Raw genomic sequence first — 22290 nt, forward strand, 5'->3', positions numbered from 1 at the left:
GAATTAAGTAGGATCAACTGCTAATGCCACCAACCTTGGACCTCCATTATAATGTGATCTCCTATCCTATAGCATTGCTGTGAGAATTGAAAATAATGCAGAGCATCCAGAACAGAGCTTGGCATGTACTCAATAAATAGTAACATTGTTAGAGGGTTTTTTTTTTAATTGAAAGACCAGAACAAAAATACAACTTCCAAGCAATTTCACTTATAGGTTAGACAGCCATGAGATTCATTCATCTTGAGGAGACAAAATTCTGAGAAGGGGAAAAATATCAGTCAGCTTATTTTGTACATAATGCTAAACTACAGCTGACATTTTAACTGATTTGACTGGTTCTGAGAATGCAGTTAATAAGAGCAGTCAGCTTATTCTTTTCCTCATTCACGTTGTAAAGATGAAATTATAACAGAGAGGGAGAAGTCAAACCTGTGCCAGAATTTTAACACTATAGGAGTAGTGGTCTCATTGCCAAAAGACAGAGGAACTTAGCTTGGACTTGGCTATGTTAAGTTTGACCTGATATCGCAACATTCAGGTAGAACAGTCCAATCAACTGAAGGTAAGGAAAGAGATGGAACCTCTGATGGAGATTTTGGAAGCCTTGGTATAGAAGTGATTTGCTGACATGATGGCTATGAATTGAGTCTGAGAGGGAGAGAGCAGAGGTGAAAAACCATCTTGAGGTGCCCCCAAGTTAGGGAGTTTCAAGTGAAAATGGATAGAAAAGGAGAGAGAACTAGCCTGAGAAGTAGAAGGAGAGTCAAGAAATTATTCTGCTTTAAACAACAAATAAACAAGGGAAAGGAGAGTTGCTGAAAATTTGGGAGTGTCAACTGTTAAAAGCTGTATAATGTCAAGGAGAATGATGATGCAGCAAATCCTACTAATTCTATTTTTGTTGACCTTGCTTGGATTATTGATGACCTTGTAAGAATAGTTCCAGTAGGATGATAGAAGCAAAAGCCAAGATAGCAAGGGTTAAGGAGTGAGGTCTGGTGGGGAAAAAGGGACATCAGGTGTCAGTTACTTTTGAAAACAGTTTGCAGTAGAAAAGAGGTAGAAAGTGGAATTACTTTTCAGAGGTTGGAAAATAAATCATTTTGTGACCTGACCTGGTCAACAAAGAGTTAATGGTATAAATGCACAGTAATTTCAGAAGCATTAAAGAGCATGTTTCCATGGAAACATCAACCTACAGAGGGAGAGAAAGAGCTAGGATCCCCTGACAAAAAGGAACAGCAGAGTTCTAGCCCCCACACAGTACAGCAGGGAGAAATGATTACATGTTTCTTTTAGCTTCCCTGTGAAGGCTGCATTTGGGGTTCATGGTGCTGTCCTTTTGAGGACAAGCAAAGAGGGAAATAGAGTTTGTTTTAAATAAACTCTTGCCCTCACCTTGCTTCAAATTCTGACACAAGGGTCAAGCTTATTTTAGAATATTGGAAAAGATCAACGGGTGTCTTTAAGTAACTAACTAAAACTAAATAAACAAGTAACTTTGATCTTTCCCTGACCTCTCTATCCTAACCTGGTCTAGATATAGTGCCATAAAGTATTGTGATTTAGAGCAACACTTGAAAAAACTCCAGAAACATAGGATGTGTGCTTGGCTAGTAACCTTTGACCAGCACCTTTGCATCGGGGTTTCCATCTTGGTATATTCTCCTTGATTATATATACATTTCATCTCACTGTTTTCAAGTCCATGAAATCCCTTTTACTACTGCCTGGTATACATTTCCTGAACCTTCAAATTCAACCATACTTTTGGGGATGGCTCTTCCCACTAAACTGTAGTCCCAGAAAGCCATTCTTCCAGACTGTGCTATGGGAGCCGTATTAACAAAATTGCTAGCCAACTTTTCTGACAGTTCACTTTCTCCACTCCCATTTTATATTGAACTTTGCATCTCTTTTGTCCCGCTGGTCTTTCCCTGGGCCCTAGACTCAAAAATTCACTTTATTTTCTATGTGAAAGGGGCAGGTGTGATTCGTAATTGGGTTTTCTGAAGACAGAGATGTGTTTTTGAATGTGTCAACAGCCTCCACTACTGTTTCCCTATCACATCTGTAGCATGATGTGATTATGGAGCACCTATCTCCCCTGAAGACATAATCATCACCCAGGCATCTTGACTCCTCTGTTTGAAACTGTTGCCTGGCCCTGGACTATCCTCACTCTTTTGACTCTCTTTCCCTCCCATTCAGTACAATTGCTTCTAGAAATCTCCATTTGAAGACATCTGTCAATCATTACTGGGAGACTAAATTACAGATCCTTTGTCCATGAGTGACAGCTCCTCATAACCTCCACTCCCAATTCCTGTAACTGAAGCCATTTCACTAATTCATTTGTTCACCCATTTTGCTACCCTTCAGTAGAGCTGTTGGAGGGAGTTGTGAAAACTAAGCATATCGTAGCTCTAGAGGGAGTAGGAACTGTGTAAATGTAGGTACTGCCAGTGTGTAGATTTTATTGACCACCTAAAACGTAAGAGAGAATAGAGAAGGACTCCAGAACGGAGAAGAACAAATGGAGGAAATAGAGAAAGATCAAAAAGAAGGAGAAAAGCCTCCTTATTCTCTTCCCTTGATATCATTCCCAGGTCACTCTGGATTCTTGACCAAGGGTTTCTGGGGTATATATGCCCAAGGCTTCCTATAGTTAAGTCTGAAAGTTCACAAGAAGAAAAAGGCTCCTGGTCAAAGTGGAATGTCCTAGAGAAATCTTTGCCAGTCATTGTTTGGCTGGTCTTGGCATAGCCCCTGAGTAGTGTTGCCAGCTCATGAGCTAAAATGGATGTCAGAAAGGCAAACCTTCACCTTAAAATTATTAGCAAGCATAAAGAAGAAACATCAGTGTACTCAGGGATCAGCTAGCCTTTGACCTGTCTTGGTGTTTTCTCTGGGAATGTCCCACCACTTGGCTTTGATAGCCTCTAGGTCTATATTCCAACAGATAGAGCACCTAATCCGTGGAAGAGGAAAGGGATTTTTTGTTCAGTGTTTTTTAAAATGAAAGTGAGTTTAACTTATGTACAGCATGGAAATATGAATTCAAAAGGAAAAAAAGTATCCAGTGGCAATAACATTATCCAGAAGTTCTTGATTCCTTCCCACTGGGGAGTTTCAACTTTCCTACTGCCTCTAGTAACTCTGGATTTCCTGTAGCACCTTAGCACATCTCACCTCTAGCAGAGGTGACTAAAGGTTCTGGGCATGAGGACAAGAAAGAATTCCTTCTCCATTACTGAGTTCTATGCACAGTTCCCTAAATGAGAAACAGCTTTACTGCTCAGCACACTGCATTGACATCAGAAGGTTGAATCACTATATTGTACACCTGAAACTAATAGTACACTGTATGTTAACATACTGGAATTTAAATAAAAACTTTAAAAATACTATGTAAACCTCAGTGTTGTGATTAGGTATATCTGTATTCCCTAAGTATGCAATATAAGCATTAAATGAAGTGATGTAGTAATAAAAAAAAAATTTTTTTAAAGGCGGCCTCACTAGTTCCCTAAGGAATACACAAGTAAGAGTTTGCCCCTTACAAAGGAATTTTAAAGAGAGTTACATAGCGTTCAAAGCAGGGCTCTGGGAGGTCAGGATGGGGGTCATTTTGAGGAGTCATTTACTCTAGACTAAAATTATGGGGATATGGGTTCATCTTTTGCCTTTCTCAGGAAGTGAACTTTATGTTGAAGTACGATTAAGTGATTTCCCACTACACAAAACCTCACAGGGGTAACCAGTCCTAGCATGAAGACAAATATGCCCGAGCCTTCAGAGTTTGGAATACTGTGGGAATGAGAGGAAATGTCCTAGGGACATCGGGAGACTCAGACTCTGAATTTAACATGCCAAAGAGTAGCAGCATTTTCCCAAGCTCCAGGGTGTTTTGTTTAACTATGAAAAGTTAGACTGATCCAAAAGTCTCTGCAAACTAGCATTCTCTGATATCCAAGGAACCTAAAAAAAAAAAAAAAAGTAATTATAACAGAAGCAGCTAACACCAAAGGTTCACTAAGTGATAGGTGCAGTTCTAAGTCCTATATGTGTATTGAATTACTTAATCCTCACAACCATCTTATGAGGTAGGTACTATTTTTATGCACATTTTTTTATGGTGAAGAAACTGAGACAGAAGTCAGATAATTTGTGAGATCATACAACTTCAGAACTGGCAGATCAAGGGCTTGTGCAGAGCTCATCTGACTCCAGTGTCCTTGCTTTTACACACCACACTGCAGGGTCTGTTGGTGGGGGTGGGGTGTGTGTGTGTGTGTGTGTGTGTGTGTGTGTGTGTGTGTGTTCAGTCCATATCACATTCCTTTCCTTTTTGCTTAACCTCTTTTGTTTCTCCCTCTTATTTTCTTTCTCCTCCTCAATACTAAGCATTGTCCAGGTTTTGTTTGGGTGTAGGCTATTTTATGAATGAGGACCAGCTCCCGGGTTTGATCCAGATGGACCCGTAAGTCCAGAGGAGAACTGTTTCCTGCCACATTGACCCATCTTGGCGAAAGGGTACTGCAGGTGGGCAGGCATGAGGTCATTCCAGCTCGTGGCAGAGCCACTCCCAATGCTCATTGATTTAACATCTTTCTAGAGGAAAGTTAATGTTCTCTGCCCTCTTATGTTCAAGCAGGGATTGTTGGGCAACTTCCAACAGTGCTCTTCTGTTTTCTTTCATTCTGCATGAAAATAATTCATGGTATTCAGTCATGAAGCAGATTTTTTTTCTCTGTTAGGCTTAGGGGCCTGAGAAGTCTTTTCATTGCAATAGATGGTGAATTGATACATCACCATTTACCCCTCACACGAATGCAGCTCAACCCAGACTGCTCAAGGCCCCAAGCATAGTCCTCACCACCAGCAGGCAAGAGGAAGCATATTAAATTTATATCAGTCAGTCCTCAAGATACTTTACTATCTCATTAATTTAACACCATGGATTTAGAATTTAAATAACTAAGATATGGACTAGCCTACACTTGAAACTTCTATGAGTTGTGAAGAATGGTTTGCAAAATAAATTAATGATATAAACACCATTTCAGAGCAAATGTTTAATTTACCATAAGACAAACTATTTTTAATCTTTTTAAGTAATTATAAATTAATATTACAGTGTGCTCTTTAAATTAGTTTTTCTTGAGGTTCTCTATTGAGTATCATTATACAGAAATAAGGGAAAAGAACTGTATTCGACAGCTTAGGAAACTGGTATTTCTAATTCTTTTGTTCAACAGCATGGTTTAAGACTTTTATATATGACATTATATATTGAAGGAAACCTTTAAAACTTCTTTAAATCCCTTTTCCTTGAAAAGAAAACCATGGTCGGCAAGAATAAAATAATTCACGTATCTTAAAAAGATTGCCACACAATTTAGGAACTGATGGGTCCAGGATTTGAACAGAGGTTGTGTGACTGCAGCATCCTTGCTCGAAAATACCATGCTACACCACCTGGGTGGTGGTCATGGTGGTGATGGAGTATGTGTGTGATACATAGTGCAGTCTTCTGCTCTTCAGTTGTTTTTCTGTTCTTCTTTATGTCTTTTCTACCAGCATTTTGGGGCATCGTCTAGATCATCATTTGCATGTAGGATATCTTACCAATGAGATATCTCTTCTGGGTTTAATCCTACAGGAACCCATTGACAAGTCCAGTGGAGAATTGTTCCCTGGCCATGGCCTGCCATGTTGACAGCATTCTACTGGATGGGTCATTTTGGATTCACTTTGATAAACATGAATTTTTAAGTTGGGCCAAAGTCAGAAATTTCTATTTAGTTTACCAAAACATAACACCAGTTGTCTAATTTTTACATTATCTTCGCCTCTTTCCCCCAGTACTGGCCTCTATTTAGGTAGCTTTTTAAGTGTTTTCAAGTCCACTATTTCTAATCCTGTGAGAAATTGTTTCCACTATTTCAAGAGCAAATGTGTATACAAAGTAGTGCTAAGTGAAATAGTAAAATGGTAAGAGAGACAAGAGAAAGACTGAAGGATGTGTGGTTTTGCCATCCAGCCAATGGAGTGTAGTAATGTGACAACCGCAGATGAACTAGAGAGCATGTTAGAGGAGCATCCCTGTACTTCCCTCATCGGGTGAGTCAGATGGTATGAACCAGGTCACTTTATAGATGAGGGACTCGAAGGCCTTAACAGGTGGGTGACACACCAAAGACTCAATTACAGAGAGTTACAGAATTTTGGAGTTAGAAATTGCAAACAAGGGGTCAATGATTCCAGTCTCTCGTCTGGAATTGTTTTTCCTTTATTGCTTTGCTCTTAATAGCTGGAGAATGGAAAGAGAATATGGAAAAAAGCCACTGTTTTTGAGGCATGGCGGTGAGCAGGAAGGATGCTGGACCCAGGGTGAGGACACCTGCATGCTGTTTCCAGCCCTGTCATCTGATCATGGTAAACCACAAATCCTTCTGGACTTCATCTGCTTCATCTAGCAATGAAAGGATCGGATGAAATGAAGACACTTATCTTTCTTACTACCATATTAACAGATACTAATAAAAAAATCCAGTGCATTGTAAAAATATGGAGGGCAGAGTGAGTATTGCAGTGCCAAGGCTCTTGGTTTGCTGGGAAAATTCTGGCAGAGCTCTTCTGGATGCCTCCCACACAGGACATACTGCTAAATCATTGCTTTAGGTATCATTGTGGTGCAGTGGATGAGCTCTGAGTGGCATGGTCAAAGTCAAAGATGCACAAGGGCTTTTTTACCTCAGCTTGACCTCATTAAACCCACTGGAGTATGACTTTGGCCATATAAAGCAAATGTATTGGCTCTGAGCCCGTTGGGGTTCTGAGACTCTTTCTCAATGAGGAGTCAAGCAGGAAATGAGAGGCATTTTATTTTATGCAGTCTGTATTAGGGATCTGCATAGTCCAGGGCATGACACGTGACATGAGAATGTGCTAAAATGCACATCTGGGACTTGTAAAACTGCTTTCACTTCACTTGGTGATACCATGAAAAGAACACTGAACTGAAAACCACAAGACTTGAACTCCAGTCTTGAATACGCAGGTCAACTTGGAAAAGAGGGTAGCATCTTGGAGCCTGTTTTCCCTTTCTAAAATGAGAGTTCTCAATGGATAGCTTCTAAATTTTCTTCTGGTTCTAACAATTTGAGATTCTGTGTAATATTAGAACTTGATGAGACACAGTAAGATTTCTTATGGGTCCATCTACATCCTAGAGACAAATCAAGCAATATATACCAAGCCTTGCTGGGGCTTCCAGGAGGCTTGAGTCTTCTGAATTTGGCTGCCACTTGAGCTAGGCTTTCTGACTGTATACTTGAGGATGGCATGTTTAGAGAAAAACAGAATAGCTGTGGCATCTCTTAATTATAGTTCAATCCTTTACCAAGGATTTACACATGGAAGCTTTGAGGTTTTAATTAATGTTCAAAATTGGCAAAGTGCAGCCAGATCCAGAGGTGGTTGGATATTTTCAGGCCTTATGGAAAGTTAAATTGACTAATATGACCATTTGACCTAGTTTATCCTCCCTATGAGGAATACAATCTCCATTCCTCCAATGTATTCCATTGATAATTGGGTCTCATTAAAATGTAGTTATCATACTTCACTCGGTGAGATCCAAAATGAAGCAAGTTTCTTGCCTTTAGATATTCAAATCCTGCTAATATATTCTTTTTCTGAATTTTTGCTGTTATATAACCTTATATTTGTCTCCTATTTTCTGTAGTCTTCCTACCCATTATTTCATTTGACCAGCACATCAGGCTTACCTGATAAGCTGGAGGTAGAGTGGTGTTTCCATTTTAAAGAGGAAAAACTGAGGTTCAGGAGCCAAAGTCCCATGCCTAGAAGTGACTACAGTCCCAATTATTTTTTCACTTTTTTGTTACTAGTGAGTGGATTGCTTTGTTCTGCTATTCAAAGGGTATCATTGTTCAGGGCGGGTGTATATTTGCAAGCTCCTCACTGATAGCTAATTGTTGGCTCATCAGAGGGAATTACTCAGAAAAACACAATGTGAATGATTAATCTATATACTGCTGAAGGGTATGAGTGATTATAGGATACTTTGGGAAGGAATATTTTGTATATTGTCATAAAATTTATCAATATTTTTGGTAAGTGTAAAATGTGGGAGAAGTGCCTAGGTAGAATAAAATGATCCTGTAGAGCTGGAAGAGAGGGAACAGCCCAGAAAGAGTTTAAAAGAAAAATCAGAAGGAGTAACTAGAAAAATTTAGCTGTAGAGCGACTACCTTACCCAGTTTATTTTCTGAAAGTTTGAATTTTAAAACTTGTACGCCCGATTCAATGCTGTCTCCTTCAAAGAAATCATCTTGAGAAGCCATTCATGCTGCTTATTACTTAAATTATTTTCAGAACTTCTCTTATAATTGCCTCCTGAAATGGACACTTTAAAAAAAACATATCTTAATTTAGATAAAGTCAGAATTATTCTGAACCATGTCTGGTAAAAAGGAGGGTACTTAAGCCCGGTGACTTATTTCTCTCTCTTTCCCTTCCTCCCTTCCCCTTCCTTCCTTTCTCCTCCCTCCTTTCTTCCAAAAAAAGAGAGAAAACTAAAATTTGTTTGCATGTCTCATTAACCTTCTCTGAAGAGTTCCAGAAATTATTCTAAGCAATGCAATATTATTGTAATAAGAACATACTTTCCAAGTTAATTACATTGGCTGCTTAAATTCTGGTTTGTTAGTTTAAAATATTTTGCTTTGTGGCTTTATGATTCTGTTCCTTGGAACGAATTATATACGGCTTCGGCTGGAGTGTTGAAACTGTAAACTACAGGGGATCTGAATATTGTTTTCTAACTGGTGATGGGCTTGAGCAAGCAGCATGGAGCTGAAAGATGAGGGGCAGTGCAAGGAATGAGGAAGATGCTACATGGAGCGTCGAGTTGAATTAGGAGTGCTACACGTTTACCAGTTGGAGGTGTCCAGAAATAGCAGCCAGGGGATTAAGAGGAGGAGACTTGAAGTCATGGCATGTGATAACTACGTAAAGGAACTGGAGATGTTAAACCTGATGTGACATATGACAGTCAGGACGGGAGGGTGAAGAGATCATGGGACTGGGAATGTGGCTTAACATGTTATCTCTGCTCCCAATTAGCTGTGGAGCATTGGGCAAATAATTTGACTTCTCTGTGCTTTGGTTTCCTTCACCTATCAAGTTAAAATTCTAGAACTAAATGAGCTTAAGTTTTCTTCAAAGATTAAAATTTATAAGGTAGCCGTGATAAATGTTTTTGAATACTTGAAGAGCTTTCATGTGGAAGAAGGATTAGACTAAGACTGTATAATATCTAAGGAGGAGACCAGGATCTAGGGGTGTCAGGGGAGCAGATTTCAACTTTAAGTAAAAACAAAACCAAAAACCTCTGCCCAACAGTGAGATGGCTACTTTGAGGGTGGAGGGTGCCATGATATTAAGAAGAGCTGAAAGAGCCCATCTTATGTTGTAGAGGGAAAGCATAGACTGTAAGAAGTGGTGGACTAGTTGATCATGAAGGTCTCTTTCAGTTCTGAGAGTCTAAGAATCTCTCTTCTTTTGAGGTCTTCAGTGTTCTTGATTGCATTTGTAAAGACCATAAGACCAGAGTATGACAGGCTGAAAAAGCCCAGGCAGCTCTAGAAGTAAGAAGTGTTCCATGAAGTTTTGGTTCACGATCTCTAGTCATCTTTATAATTGCCTGAAGGACATGCATCCTAGCAACCTTGTTGCTTAACCTAAGGTTACCTGGAAGAATGAAGAGTCTCACAGTTTCACTGAATGAGAAGACTTAAAAGCGGAAACTTTAAGCTGCCTCCTGATGCGTTCGTCTTCCCTTCAGTGTGTTAGGAAACTGTTGTCGGTCACAAATTCAAAGCCCCTTGGAAACCGTGTGGCAATTACAAAATACATCTTTTGCTTCTCAGCAGAGACAGGTCTCACAGCAGCGTCAGGCCCAAGGCTCTAGAGTAGCATGTCATGTGAACACTGAGCTAATCATTATTGACTCCTCGGGCCATTATGGTAAAGGGACATTAATTACCATCCCCACAGTTGCACTAATGTGGTTGTAATGAGCACGCCAGTGGGAATTCCCGGTGAGGGAACTCTTCATCAGATCAGAGCAACCAACAGGGGAACGGGGTCAGCTGGAGGTGCAGGGGTTGAGGAGGAAGACAATTTCATTGGTCTGACTCTAGTTACTTCCAGAGTTTCTGCTAATTTATGTGCCTGTGCCTGGAATACTTTCTGAAACACCTCTCCCTCCTTCCCCACAACCCCCTGGTATTTTCTGTTCATTATACACAGTGCAATAGCCCTGGTTTCCAGATGCGTCTTGTGGAACCAGATCCCTGACTCATCTCACAACTCTTAGAAGTATGGGCTGGGCCAGATCTTAACAAGAGTACAAAAGTATGTACCTATCTCTGGGAGGCAGAGAGACCCTATGCTCGGTATGCCACCTTTCTTACCATAACACTCCCGCTTTCTTTTCTTCTACAACCTTCACCCTTTAATGGACATCCTTCTGTGAATAATAATTGTTAACACTTAAGGAAGGTTTACTATGTACCAGGCCTCATGGTAAGTTATCTCATTTAAGCCTTACAAACCTAATGAAGTAGGTTGCTTTTTATCTTTTCATATTATTCCTATTATGTGAAAACTTGGACAACTCAATGCATAACCAAATGGGAGCTGGAGGGATACCAGGTTTCACGGTGGTATTTCTATATCTATCTGTGTGTCTGTCTCCATTCACCTTTCTCTCTGTCTTCCCAACTATCTTGTTGTTGGCATACCTTCTTCATACTTTTAACCTTTCTTTTATTTTATCTTTACAGGTATCTGATCAATGTCACTTTTGAGGGAAGAAATCTGTCCTTCAGTGAAGATGGCTACCAGATGCACCCGAAACTGGTGATAATCCTTCTGAACAAGGAGAGGAAGTGGGAGAGGGTAGGACATATCTTTTGGCAATTCTTGAGCTAAGTAGATGGGGTAGGGATATAAAATTTTGCAACACGTTCAAGGAAAACCAAACCAAACCTTGGTTTTGGTCTCTGCGCTGGGAAGTAGGAGTGCAGTACTTTGAAGAACATAGAAGTAGTCATTCCTCAAACTTGCATCTTCATTTTCTTGCTCCTTTGGTTAATCAAGAGATTAGTTTCTTAATGCATTACCATTTTTATTGGTTATGGTGCTGTCTGAATCATGACTTTGTCTTAATGGAAGAGAGTACACATGTATAATATAACATAATTTCATGAAGAAATCAAATTAGTGGTACAGTTCAGAAATTGTATCCTACACAGTATAGTGGGGAAGTCGATGAAACCTGATTTACAAGCACACAGATTTGAATTTACTGTTATTAGAGGCTTGCCATGCAAGGCCCCTCTCAGGATCTCTTCCCCCTGCCATCTGATCCCAGTGTCTGAAGCTCTACCAATCAGAAATTAATTTCTGTGGGTGCCAGACTACCTAGGTTCAATTCCTAGCTCCTCTACTCACAAACTTGTCTACGTAGGAGCTTGGACAAATCTCTTAACTACTCTGTGCCTCAAGTTTCCTCATCTATAAAATGGGATTAAAAATAATAGCACCAGGATAACAGGGTTGTCATGAGGATTAAATATATTAATATACATAAAAGACTTAGAAATGTGCCTGGCATATAGTGAGCCCTTAATAGGTATTTGCTTTTATTGTTATTCCTGATTCCTACTTAAATACGGATGTTCCCGAGAGTAATGTCAGCACTGGTGTTTCTCCTGTATGTTCTTCAAATCATTTGTTCCTTGAGGTGCTTTGCTGAGAAATGGTTCTGTGGATAAATAAGGTTGGGAGATGCTACCTCCAGTTTCTCATTCTGGGAGGTTCCCAGAACATATTAACATTAGAAGAGGAGTCCTATCTATAGCAAAGAGCCATTCTTAATTTTACTTAATCTGGTATATCCCAAATTTATTTTACTATGAGATTCCTTTGTTCATGAAATTCATATTCTGTAAAACATGCTGGGAAACACTGATTTAAGGCAATTTCTATAGACTCTGTGGGTCAGTTGGCTGAGAACATCAGGATGTCAGCATGGCTCTGACTGGTATGGAAACCAAACTATTTATTTCTAGAAAGAATAGCCAGGAAAAGAGATCAGAGATGAATTTCTTGAAATTCGCCATCTTGTCAGAGAGCCCTGGACAGGTAGTTATGTGAAGCTCACCCATGAAACAGCACGTGTGTCTCACGTAGTGGAAATCCGGGGCCTTGTTCTTAAAATTGAAAGACCTCAATCTGTCCTGTAGTTTCTTATATCAGGGCACAGCTATAAGACTGAGATTATTCCTTATGTTCTTGATTAAAGTTGTCCTCCTTTTACTGAGTTATCATTTGTTCAGAAGTGCTTTTCCCCTGGGCTCCTGCTCTTCACCCCAATCAGGGCGCTTTTCACTGCTGCTATAGAGACATAATAATTTAAGAAGTGCTCTGGGACCGCATGTAAAACAGGCACTTCTGTGTATCTCCAGAAGAGCAGTTATTAATAACTGAGGCTTCATATGTGGATCAGAGATGTCCAGCTGGGATAGCTTTTATGCAGTAGACTCAGGATTACTGCCTTAAGTATGGGGCATCTCACACCTGTCCTTCCTTAAAGAGACACAACTTACTGTCACTCATGCTGATTTCTCTAGGCTGGAATCTGAGGCCTGTGACCAGCCCCCACTTTCCAAAACTAGACACCCTCCCTGGGAGATGGTTCCCTTCCCTTCTTAACAATTCTACCTTTATGGTAGCCCTTGAATTCATTCCTCCTTATATGATCCAGGAACCATGTGATAATTTTTTAAATGGGCCTCCCTGTCCTTGATGCCTACCTTTATCCATTCAGATCAGTCCTGGACATGGCTGCTAGAATGAGTTTCCTAAGGCACAACTCTGATTACGTTCTTTCTCAGCCCAAAACTTGGTCGGAGCTTCTGTGGTTTATGCATCGGGTCCAGACTTTATTTTTGCATTCAGGGCTCTGGTCTACCTTTCAAGACGTGTCTTCTCTGCCTTCCTGTTTCCTGTCTCACCATCAAGCTGCACTGGGCTGTCTCTGTACATCTTGCTTCCTGTACAGCAGGTCATGACGTTTCCTTTTTCTGGAATGGGTTGTCCAATTACGTAAATCATAACCATCCTTTGAAACCCAACTAAAATGTTATTGTCTTCTTCTCTGATCTTTGACCAAGATATAATCTCTCACATTCCCTTGTCCCCACCTCTGTTGTAGCACTATCACATCTGTCAGTGTTAGAGTTGTGTGTATGTGTGCTTCTGGACGGCAGAGACTGTGTCTTTATATCACTGTGTCCTCCCAGCAGCCTGGATGAGTGTATTGCATAGAGCGGTTAAATAAGTATGTGTCAAATGAATGAGAACCATTACATAATACAAGAGTCTAAAATCTATCATTAAGAATCCAAGTTTATGCTATTGCCCTTGATGTAATACCTCTTTTTGGGGGCAGAGGGGAGATAAAATCTTTATGTAGATTGAGTTTTCATAGATCATACTTTAAATGTACTAGGGGAGCTTGTTATTTAAAGAAATTCTGTGGTTAATCTTTTTTATAAGGCCTTTTGGGAGGTGGTGGGCTCACAGAATAGAACATTTTCATACTGACTTGGTTAAATCAGGAAACATTGCTGAAGAGAGGGGTCTCTACTGTTCATTGAGTTCACAGAGCCAGGAGGCTCCCCAGTGTGGAACCCCTTGTTAGGGCTCACTTATGGGCAGGGAGGTGTGGCAGGAACTGGGCGCAGACCTAGAGCATGTCTGGGATGTGCTGAAATTGTACCGTGGGAAGTTATACACTTTTTTTTTTCCCCGTTACCCTGGCCCCCAGGACCCTCTGTGTTCTCAGGATTTCTAATACCACTCTAGAAGGTTCCATGTAGTCCAGGGAAGATTTAGTGTCCGTGGACTCCATAGAGGTAGGCACCAGGGCGAAGAGTCTACAGTGAGGAGATGGATACCGGGAAGATAAATGGGGAAGGAATCTGGATTTGGGGGGGAAATGAGGGCTCAAAGACAGGACCCACAGCTTCTGGTCATGCCCCTAACTAACTACGTGACCTGTTCTTTTCACTTCTCTGGAACTTTCTCTTCTTGTGTCTAAAATCCTGGCATGAGATTAGGAAGACTTGTAGGATCCTTTCTGGCTCTAGCTTCTGGGATTGCAAATTTCACGTTGCAAATAAGTCAGGGCTTGGAATGGAATTGGGGTGTGAGCTGAGGCATACAAAAGGAACCTGAGTTTGTTTCTAAGGACAGTAGCTCCCAGCGAATATTTGTCATTCTTATCATTTAGATAAATATCATCTCCTCAGAAGGCCTTCCTTGGGGACTCAAGCTAAAGTAGCCACCCAGCCACTCTATCAGAACAGCTGATTTTAATTTTCTTCAGTGTATTTTCTACCTGATGTTTTGCCTATTTGCCTGATTGTTTACTGCCTGTCTCCTCACAGCAGGACAGATGCTTCCTGGGAGCAAGGACCTTGTTCACCTCTGTCATCCTAACACTTAAGAAGAGTGCCTGGTTCAGAGTGACCACTCAAAAGATAACTGTTAAATAAATGAGTCCATATGCTTAGGAGTGTTGGTTCACTTCTGCCCAAAACTCTCCCAGGTAGACAGACTGGTTTACTGAAGAGTGCGGGAGAGCAAGGGCATACTCCACCGTGGGTATGAGCAGGCCACAAGCAGTGATGTTCTGTGGGGCGGGGCGGAGGCCATCTTCAGTGAGGCCCAACTTCCCAGTGGCAGCGAGCCTCAACAGTTTCCAACAAGGAGCCTCGGGTTGAGGAAGACTCGCTCAGATGCTGGTGTAAACCACTGTGAAAAAGTTTTAAAAAAGTCGTCTCACAGCCATCGTTTTATAAATCTGGTTTCTTTTGAACGACTTGAAGTCCAGGCAGCATAATCTGGGACTGAGCATGGTTTTGGAAATCAGAAAGAGCTGAAATGAAACTAATGATGTACTACATGTTGGCTAATTGAATTTAAATAATAATAAGAAGATAAAAGAGCTGAGATGAATGCCCCATAGTGCCATTTATCAGCTGCGTAAGCCAGGCGACAATACTACCCGACTCTATTTCCCTTTTGTAAAAATAGGGTTTTACATAAGGCTGTTATAAAGATTAAAGGAGATTTGATAGTAAAACACCAGTTAATAGTAACTGAAACATAGCCAGTATTCAACAAATGTCAGTTGGTGCCCTCCTCCTTTTCTTAGGTAACATTTGCACACGGTACTAAGTCAAATGGTACAAGAGGGTATCCAGTGAAAAGAACATACTCTTACCTGTGATCCTCAGTTCCCCTAGGCCCGTCCCCTGAGAAATCATTGTTTCCAGGGTCTAATGTATTTTCTCTGAGAACCCTTCAAGTATATAAAAATTTTCTATATTTGCTCAACCTCCTTTTTGAAAAAAATAAACAGCACCTGCTTTTGTGAACTTTTAATGGGATCCTATGTAAGTAGCTACTAAGGAGGCATGGGGTGGGGGCTAGAATAGCAGAGATCTTTGGATCAGAATTACATTCACAGAAAGCTGAGTAATCTCTTTGGTATATAGGAATGCGGAAAAGAATGTTTCACAGGGAATGCACACATACGTGTGCGGGGATAGCATGGTAAGTTGGAAAAGGGCAGGGGATGGTGGAAAAATGTGTGCAGAGCGGGTTCATTTGTAAGTCTTCTCTCTAAGTGGGGGACAGCTGCATAAACTTGCATTAAAAATAGGCTGGCACAGAGAAGCAGTTCCAACGAGCATTCAGGCTTCGGTCTTTATCAGAGCCTCTCATGATTTGCTTCATTGCTGCTGCTCTCTGCTTCCATTTAATCGTTCCTAAAATGGGGATAATAAAAATGAAATGCAGTGGGGGTGTGTTCTGAGTAATGACTTCAAGAAATGATGATGGTGCATTTTCAGGCTGTAAGATGTAAACACGCTTTAGAGGGACTGTCTGGGTCCAAATCGCAGGAGGGTATGTATGCGTGGCGTCTCTGCCTGCTTTTTCCTCAAGATAAGAGGGCTATCGTATAAGCCCACTCCCTCTTCTCTGCCTCCCCCTATCAGAAAATGCCCTTCTTTATGCAGATTAAAACATTCTCAGTTTGTCGTGGTCATTGTTTCCGCTCCCCAAATCCCAGTTACCACCTTAGGCTTGCAATGCTGAGATATTACAGCCACATCCAGTCCTGAAAGACGGGCTAGAAATAAAAGTACTTAGCACACACTGCTGGGCCCGTAATTGTATTTATGAATTAATGGATAGATCGGGGGAGAGAGGAAGGGCACTTAACTGGTAGAAGGAAGATCCCCAAGAGTGACAACAGCAACAACATAATAAGACCAAATGCTCTACCAGCATCTGGAGCCGGGGATGAATGAGACAGGTTACGAGATGCTATATGCCTCTGACAGCCTCGCAGCCGGGAGGCGGCGGGTGCTCTGTAACACGAGCACCTGAGGACGACAGTGATCATATTCCAGAATGATCAATTTGGTGATGATACAACAGAGGTTGATTGCTGCTGTGGCAGATGCCACTTGAAAGCTGTTGACTGACAAAATAAACCAGCCACTCCATCTCCTCCCCGGCATGCACGCGCATGCGCTCGCGCTCGCGCGCGCGCGCGCGCGCGCACACACACACACACACACACACACACACACACACACACACACAGTCACTGCCATCCATGCTGACAGACTGCTCCCGACACAGGAAGCGCATCTGTTTGGTTATCCGCAGTATGTCTGTGCCCAGCCCAGTGTGAGACATTGCTGAGTAGGCCAGTAAATACGCTGTGACAGCCCGAACACACCTGTACAAACTGTGCTCCACCTCCCATCCTTGGAGGAGAGGCCAGGGCATAATCCATGCTCTCCTCAGACTCCACAGAGGTTGTCTGAGGAGGTAAAACAGAAGCTTCTCATGTTGGGGGTGTTTGCTCTGGATTCTCCCTGATACTGCCATTTGACGACATGCTATTTTTACTGACTTTGAACTGAGTACCAGTGTGCATCATTGGATTAAGGGATTAGAAAATAGGATCCATGGAAGAAGGCTGTGGGAATTGGGTTTGTTAAGGGGAAGAAGAAAAGGCAATGAAGTGATGACTTACTCCCTTTAAATGTATGAAGACTTATTGTGCCAAGTGTTGAGATCAGCTGTTCCCTTTCTCCTCTGAGACAGAACCAGAGTAAGTGGGTTTAAGATCAAACAGAGAGGATTTATATTAGCTATAGGGAGGACTTCTTAATAGAGAGAAGTTTTGGGTAGTGGAACTGTTAACAATACCAGGGGATGACTTTGGAAGTCCTAAAAATCAGATATGTCCCCCTTTCTCTACAATGTACAGCCCAGCCCAAACAACAATGCACGGAACACGTGGCTTTCAGTTTTCCTTCCGTTCTCCCTCCCTCCCTCCCTTCCCCCTTCATCCTTTCCTGCCCTTCCCTTCCACACAGAATTATTGAGCACCGACCATGAACCAAGCATTGCCCCCACGAAATTAGTGTTGTAGCTTTCCTGGTGGCTGGGGGAAGAGGAGAAACAACACTTAAGATTTTCTTATAATTTATTAAAAGACTCATTAAAGGGCGCCTGGGTGGCTCAGTCGTTAAGTGTCTGCTTTCGGCTCAGGTCATGATCCCAGGGTCCTGGGATCAAGTCCCACATCGGGCTCCCTGCTCAGCGGGGAACCTGCTTCTCCCTCTCCCCCTCCCCTTCCTCATGCTCTCTCTGTCTCTCTCTCAAATAAATAAAATCTTTTTTTAAAAGATATTGCAAGGGGAAAGGTTCTTATTGTGACACTTTGAAATTTCTGTAACTTAAGGTGGTGTTTCAATCTTACTATTTGATATGGGCCAATAGTTGGGTGGATGTTTCATGTTGCTTGGTTAGTAAAGACTCTGCTGATATTTATTTATGACCATGGCTTACAAACAGAGTGACTGGATGACATGGTTTTGGCTGTCTTTCTGAGTGGTGGTTATCACAGACTCTCACATCCAAGTGTTCCCTTCTTATTCCCTGAGCTCCCAGAGCCATGGTGCACCCTGTTCATTAACCCCTTTCTTGGCATTCCAGAAAGATTCCACTGGGGGCCCTGGGAAGAGAGAGTATACTCTTAACCCCCAGTGTCTCAACACTGCTGTTATTAAACTCAGTCCACAATGTCAGATTGCAACCTAATTTATGTTCCTAAAATAATTTGAAGAGAAGAGCAGGATGTATTGAGGGAAGAGACTTCAGAAATGTCATTTCAGAAAGGCTAGTTGTCTTCGTGTTGGTCGTCAGCCACTGAACGAAAGGGTTGAAAGAACAAGATAACCTCGGTTGACTTTACTTTTGAAACCTGTACATGCTGATGGGGGAGGAAAAGCAGACTTGAACTTGAAGACTGAAGTGCTGGCTTAACAAAACACAGTAAAGAGGAAAGCATCCCCAAAACTGAAAGATGGCCGTCATCCATCTTGTTTAAGTTTTATTGAGATTTTTATTTCATGACAGTTATCAGTGGTTGGCTCCTGAGTCCTCTGAACTACGTTTCTAATTTCCAGGTTGTAATACTTCTTCCAGTAGTGGTATTGAAGAAGAAATAGTGGTGTACAGTACAGACTCTTGTGTTTATATGCAGGTTAAAAACATTTATGATTTTCTTATTGTAAAGGTCACTGATGCTTATTAAAGACTTTTAGGGAGATGGGATAAAATTTCCCTATATACACACAAAGACTTTGTATTTACATTTCTTTTATTTCTTACTGATGCTTTTTTTCTGGGCATGTTGTGTGTATGTTATATATAACACAGGGAAATACAGTAGAACTGAGACTACAACTTATGAACAGTTTATAATCTACTTTCCTCTCTTAATATGATATTGTGGATGTTTTTCTATTTTGTTGGTATTATCCAAAGCATGAAACTTAATGACCATCTAATATCCCATCGTGAGGATGTATCATACTTCTTTAAACTGGTCCCTCATGACTGGACATTTGTGTATTAAAAAAAGACTGATACTCATGAAAGTAATTGCAGAGTTTTTGATGGTCCAACTTTGAAGCCACAAGACTGCTTTTCAAAGTAACAAGTTTGACCACTTTTCCTGTTATCTAATGTCCCTAAAAGCTAAAAATGAGAGCCCTTAAACTGAGAATTGCTTGGGTTATATTAATTCACCAACAGCGAATGGACATATATATATACAGTTGGAATGGAAGGCTCTCTTTTGTGATTCCTGGTCTGCCAGGTCTCCTGGAGGGTTTTGTTTTTTTTTTCTTTTGATCTTCTGGTAAGTGTGTTACCCTCTAACTTCGCTGATAAGAATATTTCTTATCTTTGATAGTTGGAACATACAGAGAATGGGGTTGGCCATGTGGTCTGTCTGTCTGCAGTTTTCGTCATTAGGATCATTTTCTTGAGAGGTGGAGGCTTGTAAAATTCAGACCCATTTCCCAAGGAACTCATAGGCCTCATGCTTGGTGTGTCAACCTTTCTCGTGCTATTTTTGTTCTCCGTGGCGTAAGAGTCAAGGAGGAAGGGAGAGCAGTCCCCTTCTTGCACCAGTGGGGGCAGCAGTTGGCTATAACACATGTGATCTACAGGCTGATGAGCCTCCAGACTGACCAGGCCTCTATAACAGGGTGCTATTCTTTTTATACTTTTATGGATTTTCCACCAAAGAAGATACCTTGTGCATACATTCATGGCATGTTGACTTTAGCTGAGATCTGAAGTTTGACATTAAAACTATAATATCTGGATGTCCTTCATATACAAACAAGCTCTATTGACCTAGCATGACAAGATCATCTGCTTTGAGTCTTTCCTGCAGTGATGATGGATTTGTACTAGTCCGTACGCAACCTCTCTCTCTGTAATACTTATTTATGAGAGCTGGCCTGGAACAGGGTAAACAGAATCCATGTACACAGGGAGAAGAGCTCTGACCTTGGCACGTTAACTCTGCTAATCAGCCTGCAGTACAAAGCTTTGAAAGGAAGTATAGGCCAATGAAGAAAATAGAAAATAAATGGTCTTTAAGAATGAAGGCTATTAACAAAAAACCTGGATACGAATCTCCCACAATAGCTGTAGAACTGCAATTATTTGGAATGATTTTAGTATTTTCTCTATTAGAACTATCTCTGTTCGTAATTTGGTGAATATTTTAGTTCATTGTATATGGAACATTTGGTTATATGTACATGTATGCATATCTATCTATCTGTATGTAGATGTCTATCTATTCTATATCTATATAGAGACAGAGAGGTGGGAGGCGAGGGGGAGGACTTAAGATGGCTTGGAAGCTCTCACCTGGTGTAATCCAGGTGTTCTCTGCTGTCATAAAGGCCACCCACTGTTGGTTTGACAGGTATTCTAGGACTTAGCTCTGTCAGTTAAATGTTTTAAAGGTTTAAACTTAAAGCAAATCTTTGCTAGGGGATAGGTGAGAAGACAAGTGTGAGCTTGGGGAGGCAGATAAAGAGAAGAACACATGTAGATGAGTCATGGGGAAACTGATGGACATCTAGAGGAAGAAAACCATTCTCCTTTGCTATATATTCCAGGGGACACAACATTCTGTGTTTACACCAAACTCCTCTAGCTATCCTTTCACATTTTTCTATTTCAAGGGTTTGGTGTAGGATATCTTCTAAAATCATTGTCTTTGGCTATTCCTGTAATATGTACCATTTTTCTTCATTCATCCCCTAGGGAAAGGAACTCGCTAGCAAAGGAACAGAATAGTACCTCACGAGTAGAATTTCTGGTGGGTAGTTAAGCCACCTCAGCATTCTCTTTATAGAGTAGTAAAACAAACAAGACCTTTTTTTTCCCCTCTAGGAGAAGGGAAAGGTGTGCAATTCTAGAACAGTCTAGCCTAGAATTAGTGTTTGGCCATTGACACATCTGACATTGATACAACACTTTATTAATGACATGGCTTATCAAGAACTTTAGCATATATCTCATTTTGATTCCTACTAAACCTTTGGCAAATACTTGTACAGAGAAGTAAACTGAGACTCAGAGAGGTCACATGATTTGCCCGAAGGCACACAGATGAGTGGCAGGGCTGGGTGTAGACACTTAATATCCAGCTCCACTTATGTCCCGTCTACATCGTGCCTTAACATGCAGAAGACTAGAAGACTACAACTAGACTGATAGGACCAAAGTGTAGCGGCGTCAGTGGGAATAGCTGTGTAGACCAGAGGACAGATCACACCACGGAAACGCTGGAGAGGTGGGGAGTAGTTAGTCGTTAGCCCAGACTGTGACTGGCTATTTCAGAGTGACATTTTCCTGAGATTAACAAAAATGAAGAAGAAAGAAAGGGAGGGAAGGACAGAGGCAAGAAAGAAAAGAACAATAACAACAACAACAAAAACGCTTTTCTGCATTTCTCTATCCCTATACCTCCTCACTGTTATCACACACACACACATACACACACACATACACACGTGCTTATATCCTCTTCTCAGTCGAGAGTAAGAACCTACCTCCTCAAAACGGTGAGGATGAACACATATCTTTCACTAATAAAGGCATAGCCACCTACAGACACAGCTGTCTGGGTCCTGATCGCGTCGAGGGGATTTTCTAAGAAACCATTATCTTCTGCATGCCAAGCTCTTCTGAAACGCGGCCCCCATGGTGGTGGTGCTGAGGCCATGCAGCCCCCTTGATCAGACAGCTGCTGGAGGTGTAGAGGAATGTCGAAACACCAAGGGGAATCTAAAATAGCTGACCTACAAAACAGCCCTTAAATCTTAGGAGAGTGACATGAAATTTTAACTCAGCTTTACATAAAACACAATCAACCAAATATTTTATGAACTCAACTCGCTAAGAGAGAGGAGCTTGGGGAATCGCATGTAAAAGGAGATGAATGTTCATTAAGATTACATATATCTTATATTAAATATATATATTTTTCATATATATAGATGAAGGACAAAGAGCCAAATTCAATTAATAAGAACACCGATCTTCTGTGATTCATCACTGCCGCTTAAATAGTTCCCCAAATGTGATTGTGGGTCTCACTGCAGTACATGAGTTAATTTAAGAGGGATGAGTATTTTTTTATTTGAATAATCATATAGTTATCTTTGGCAAGTGACACTTGTCTCACATTTACAGTAATATGAAATTTTTAAATACATT

General features: G+C 41.1%; 1 protein-coding gene across 2 annotated transcripts in view; it reads left to right on the forward strand.

Moving 5' to 3' along the window:
* The window catches only part of GRIN2B (glutamate ionotropic receptor NMDA type subunit 2B), a 413013-nt gene that overhangs the window by 299296 nt on the left and 91427 nt on the right, over positions 1-22290 (forward strand). For both annotated transcript variants that reach the window (XM_025879804.2, XM_073877947.1), the window contains exon 5: positions 10884-10998. In XM_025879804.2, coding sequence (XP_025735589.1) covers positions 10884-10998 — 115 coding nt within the window. The remainder of the gene's footprint in view (positions 1-10883; positions 10999-22290) is intronic.

Source organism: Callorhinus ursinus, unplaced genomic scaffold (assembly GCF_003265705.2).
Source record: "Callorhinus ursinus isolate GAN/ISIS: 27379988/994484 unplaced genomic scaffold, GSC_fseal_2.0 scaffold27, whole genome shotgun sequence".
Classification (NCBI taxonomy): Eukaryota; Metazoa; Chordata; class Mammalia; order Carnivora; family Otariidae; genus Callorhinus; species Callorhinus ursinus.